General features: G+C 44.8%; 1 protein-coding gene across 1 annotated transcript; it reads left to right on the top strand.

The window, feature by feature from the left end:
* The first annotated feature begins 3,465 nt into the window (after positions 1-3,465).
* Positions 3,466-4,929, top strand: LOC147419155 (uncharacterized). Its single transcript, XM_086505934.1, has 2 exons — positions 3,466-4,006; positions 4,118-4,929. Exons 1-2 carry the CDS (start codon positions 3,598-3,600, stop codon positions 4,627-4,629), a joined length of 921 nt encoding a protein of 306 aa, XP_086362060.1. The 5' UTR covers positions 3,466-3,597; the 3' UTR covers positions 4,630-4,929.
* The last annotated feature ends 218 nt before the right edge of the window (positions 4,930-5,147 follow it).

The raw sequence follows: 5,147 nt of genomic DNA, 5'->3' as shown, positions 1-5,147 counted from the left end.
GTGAACGCAAGACAATACAATTTTTGTCATCGTTCGCTTGCCATTTCCATATGAATGCATAGTTGACATAAGATTCTGAGGTGGAAACAACATATTTTTGTTTATAGAATCTCATGGAGTACAAATGAGTAGAGTAGGAGAATCATACCAATAGATGAGGCAAGCAAAGAGATGAGAGGTACTAAAAATCCCAATGAGAATGGGATTTCTTACACTCCGTGCAAAAAGGGGGTGACAATACAATTTTGATCATCGTTCGCTTGCCATTTTCATATGAATGCATAGTTTACATAAGATTTTGAAGTGGAAACAAAATATTTATTGATATAGAATCTCATGGAGTACAAATGAGTAGAGTAGGAGAATCATACCAATAGATGAGGCAAGCAAAGAGAAGAGAGGTACTAAAAATCCCAATGAGAATGGGATTTCTTACACTCCATGCAAAAAGGGGGTACCAATTTTTGAAAAGTAACAAAATAGAATAGGATTTATAGAAAGGGAAAAGTGGGAGAGGAATGGGTCACTTGGATTCTTTTCCGGGTGCGATAATCTGGGCGTTTATTTGTGCGGTAATTGTTGCGATAAAGCTGGGGAACGCGCCACCGGGTCTGCACCATACACTCTCTCTCTTTCTTGAAGCTCTCTCTCTCCTCTTATGCGGTAATGTTGTGCGGTAACAACACCATTCTCCCATAGTGTGGTGCCTAATCTTCATCTTCGCACATAGAAAGTCTAGTAGTTTATCTCTAAAGCTTGGCCCCTTGTCCGAAAGTAGCTCCAATGGCACCCCAAACTTGCAACATATTTCATCGTACACAAATTTTTCCACATCCTTTGCAGTGATTTGTTTTACTACTATAGCTTCTGCCCATCTAGAGAGATAGTCCACTACAGTCAAAATATAGCTTTTGCCCCTGCTTGTGATAGGTAACTGGCCTATTGCATCAATCCCCCACTTTTCAAACACATAAAACGCCATAATGGTTTTTCATAGCTTTGGCTTCAACACTCTCTTCCCAAATGCTTGACACCTATTGCAAGACCTACACCAATGGTGAACATCCTTGTGCAAACTAGGCCATACATCCCCCTCTTGCAAGATCTTATGCAAGGTGATCTTTAGAGAAAAATGTCACCACATGCACCTTCATAATTCTCTTCCAACACTCTATAAAGCTCCTCCCGCCAAGGTACAGGTCTCACACAAATAGCTCCCCAATCATGCTTTGAGAGGCTTCATGTGCCTCTCCATTTAGAGCATGTTCAATGTGTCTGATGCTCCGTGCTTCAAACTTTTTTAACAGGCCTTTAATTATGAAACACATTTCCTTCAATGGGGTGTTCTTGCTCTTCCACACACTCAGCACTTGCTTCACAACTAACAAGGCATCACCTTTTATGCTCAACCTTCTAATCCCATACTTCAAACAAAGGTGTAATCCGGCTTCCAATGTAGCATATCCAACCTCATTGTTACTATGTGCATCCAATTTGAACCCTCTCTTGCATACTAGCTTCCCCTCTGGATCATAAAGTGCTATACCCCCTGAAGCCGCATCATGGCTCTTTTTGTATGAGCCATCAAAGAAAAATACATGTGCATTGATGATCTGCGGCACTTCTTCAACTACCTTTCTCACCACCTCTTCCTTAACAAGAAGGGGATTCTCCTTGTAAGTCAACAAATCAGCTAGGGTAGCTCTTGTACTGTCTTCCACTAAAAAAGAGAACTCAATTCTTGTAGCTCAATTACCCATTTCTTAACCACATTTGACAAGTTAGTGACATTAATTAACTGTGGCAAAAGGCGTAACTGGTCAAGAAGAGAAAAGGTCGTGCTAGCAAGTAATGGCGAAATCGTCGACAAGAAAATATTACACTGGCCATCACTAGCTCTACTTTTGAGAATTTTCTCTCTGCTACCAACTTCACTCGGCTTGCACAATACGCTGGCCTCATATAATGGCTGCCCTTCCCCTTTTGCAATAGCATGGATCCAATGGCATCATCCCCTACTGATGGATTTGCATAAAACACTTACTCACAATCAGGAGCCGGCATGGCTGGCATACCCCCTAACACCTCTTTCACCTCTTGAAACACTTCTTCACTCTTGTCATCCCATTGCAATGGATCATGCTTTGCCACTTGCTGTGATGGATAAAGGAGCTGTGAAGACAATGGAATAACATAAAACTCATTTGAAAATTTGGCTTTATTTGTAATTTTTTAAAAGTATTATTCTTTTTCGTCTAAATTTATAACTTGGTAAGGTATGAGTCGTAGTTTGAAAGTTTTTTTTCTTTTACACTTTTCAAAATACAATTGATATTTCATATGTTTTATGAAGGTCAAAAATTAAGATGCTCTTTTGGTGGGTTGCCCAATGAGCATCTTTATTTTTGAAAAGCCGTGTAGCGATAATAAACGCAGTAATAGATGTATAAGTAAATCTTAGGGATTTCATTAACGTGATCACAAATACGTGAACTTCATTGAGTGATCACTTTTTAAAACACGTTATCATGTTAAATGCGTGACCTTTCTATCAATGTGCAAAACCACTAAAACCCGGTAGTTCCAGTGTGCTTTTCCATATCCTAGCAGGATTGCCAGTGGGTTTTTGCCATATCCCAGTGGGCTAGCCACGAAAAAGGAATATCTCGATGCGCTTTTGATGGGTTATCAAGTCTCCATTCATCAGCTTAAATGTGATAATGTAAAGTGTAATTATGTGAATATGATAATAACACATGATAATCACAAAAAAATTCACATGATGACTTGATTATTAAAACTCTGGCGATAATTGTCACTAACATTTTATCATAACTATTAACGCGCCTATTACCGATAGACCATTACCGCGTACATTCTCGCTACTATTACCGCACACGCAAAAAAATTTCTCTCTAATTTTCTTTATTAAACCGCAGCAATGCTGGTGGTTTTGGAGTTTTCCTCTTATAGTGTTGGCCAATGGTCATGATGCATGACCACATCCTAAGTCAAAATTAGCAAAAGGGATGCTGGTGCTAAGTCATGCATGACCGCATCCTTATTACTTGTAACTCGTGATGCGTGACCACATCCTTAATTCAAAATTAGCTAAAGGGATGCTGGTGGGCCGCGGGTGGCCAGCCAGGAAGGAAAACCTAAAGAATGTGTCATTTGCTGATTGGGTAATGCGCTCCGTAATATTAGGGTGGCAAAAGTATCTTGACGGAAACTGACACGAGGCAAGTCGAGGTGGAGGATGTGTCGTCTGCTGTATAGGTAAGAGCCTTCTCACAGCTTGCATGCGGTACTAGGAGGTTTCAAGCAATGCGTGCAGGCAGATGTGCTGGCCCTGGCATTGCCACGTCCCACACACTCCTGTACTCCAGGTCGAAGACGACACCGATCGATGAAGAAGAAGATACATAGGCAATGCACCTACAACTTAAAGACCTTAAACATCGCCATCGCCGAGCTCTACGTGTAGTTATAAAAAGACAAGAGTGCCTGCATGTGTGTGATATATATGCTCTCTACACTGTAATAGTACGTAGAGTGAAGTCCTTCACCCACTCCTCACACGTCGCCTTTCTGACGATGGGCGGGGGCCCAGCAGCTGAAAGCGAGCTCTTCTCATACCCTTCTGCGCAACTCTTCCTTGTCGAGGGCGCCCACCAACGCGCTCTGATCCAGAGCGGCTCCTTCGCTTTGCTCCTCACCGCTCATTCGCGCTGTCCTCTGCTTGTCTTGGTGGAAGCCTGCGTAGCCGACCTTCGTTGGCCCATCGGTAAGGACTCTCTTGTTACCAATATTGTCGACTCTAATCCTTGCCCGCCTGCACGCTTTCTCTTTTGCTTTCCCGGACCTGAGGAGCGCGAGCAGCTGGTTTACGAGCTTCACCTCTTAGGCACCTGCTCCCAAGCGCAGGCCAACGATGTAGATTTTAGCAGGCTTCAGACGTTGCTTCAACTCTACGCAACCCTACGCGTGCAGGAAGCTTTGCCTGGTAGGGTGGCTTTATATCTGCTTCAGTTAACGTTCTCCCATTCAGCTCACCATTGAGCTCATGTTTTTGTGGCCCATTAATGATCAGCTCCTGTTGCCCTTCTGCATGTAGGTTCTCCCTTGTCTGATGCCACGAAGGAGCTCGAAGAAGCTGCGGGCAAGTACTGGGCGCAGGTAGGAACATGCAATAATTCCGGATGCGACGAGAGACCAGCTGGACCCCATCAGGATTATACTAAATTGCACGTGAAAAAAGAGCTGGAAATGTCCCCAGCTAGTTCATGCAGTATGCTATCTGCAGGAAATATGGTGAACAAGAGGATGGTGAAGAGGATACAAAAAGCTAGGAGGGTGTCGGCAGTGGCAAAGCTACTCTCGCAGGCGCTGGTGAGGGGAATGATAAGCGGGGGGACGCATGTGCAGGTAGATCAGGTAGGGCAGCGAGCAAAAGATAATCGATGTAGAACACCGCCATTGAAACTGCAGGCGAGGAGCAGAGGCCCCGCAGTTGCGAAGGTGGAGGCGATAACAAGGATAGTGGAGGCGGTAGAGAGAGGGGCGTCATTTATAAGCAGCATGAGAAGGCGTCCGCGAGCCTGTGCCGGTGCTCGCGCTTATATATAAGGCGATGACCAGGCCGAGATCTCGGCTCAGTTGGCGACTTGGACGCTAAATGAGATGGGTTTGAAACTGCTAAATGTAGTAGTTGCCGCGAGCTGTACTATGCGGACAGCGTTGGCAGCACCTCCCCTCACCACCACCACCACCACCAATTCCTCCAGCTCTTCCTCGCTCACCTCTTTGCAAGTTAGAAATACTAGTAAGTCAGCGCCGCCTTCTGCCTTCTCCCGCCGACGCCCTCCTCCTCCCCGCTTGCCTGCCCACCACCTCGACTCAGTTAATAAAGCCGGTGGTTTTCTTCTCCGTTGGTTGTATCTTCAGGTGCAACTTATATTGTCATGTGTTCATTCATTTGTCTATGGAACTCCAAAATCTTCTTGGGGTATTCACTAAAGGTTATCGCATGGTGTACAAGGAGGGGGGGGGGGGGGGGGGGGGGGGGGGGGGGGGGGGTTTGTAAGGCTTTTACAAAGGGGGGCTTCGGTGTACAATAGGGGGGTTTTGTAATGCAGGAAAGGGTT

Source organism: Adiantum capillus-veneris, chromosome 29 (assembly GCF_014529385.1).
Source record: "Adiantum capillus-veneris isolate H3 chromosome 29, ASM1452938v2, whole genome shotgun sequence".
Taxonomy (NCBI): domain Eukaryota; kingdom Viridiplantae; phylum Streptophyta; class Polypodiopsida; order Polypodiales; family Pteridaceae; genus Adiantum; species Adiantum capillus-veneris.
The sequence above is the reverse complement of the archived record's forward strand: the minus strand, read 5'-3'. Positions and strand labels throughout refer to the sequence as shown.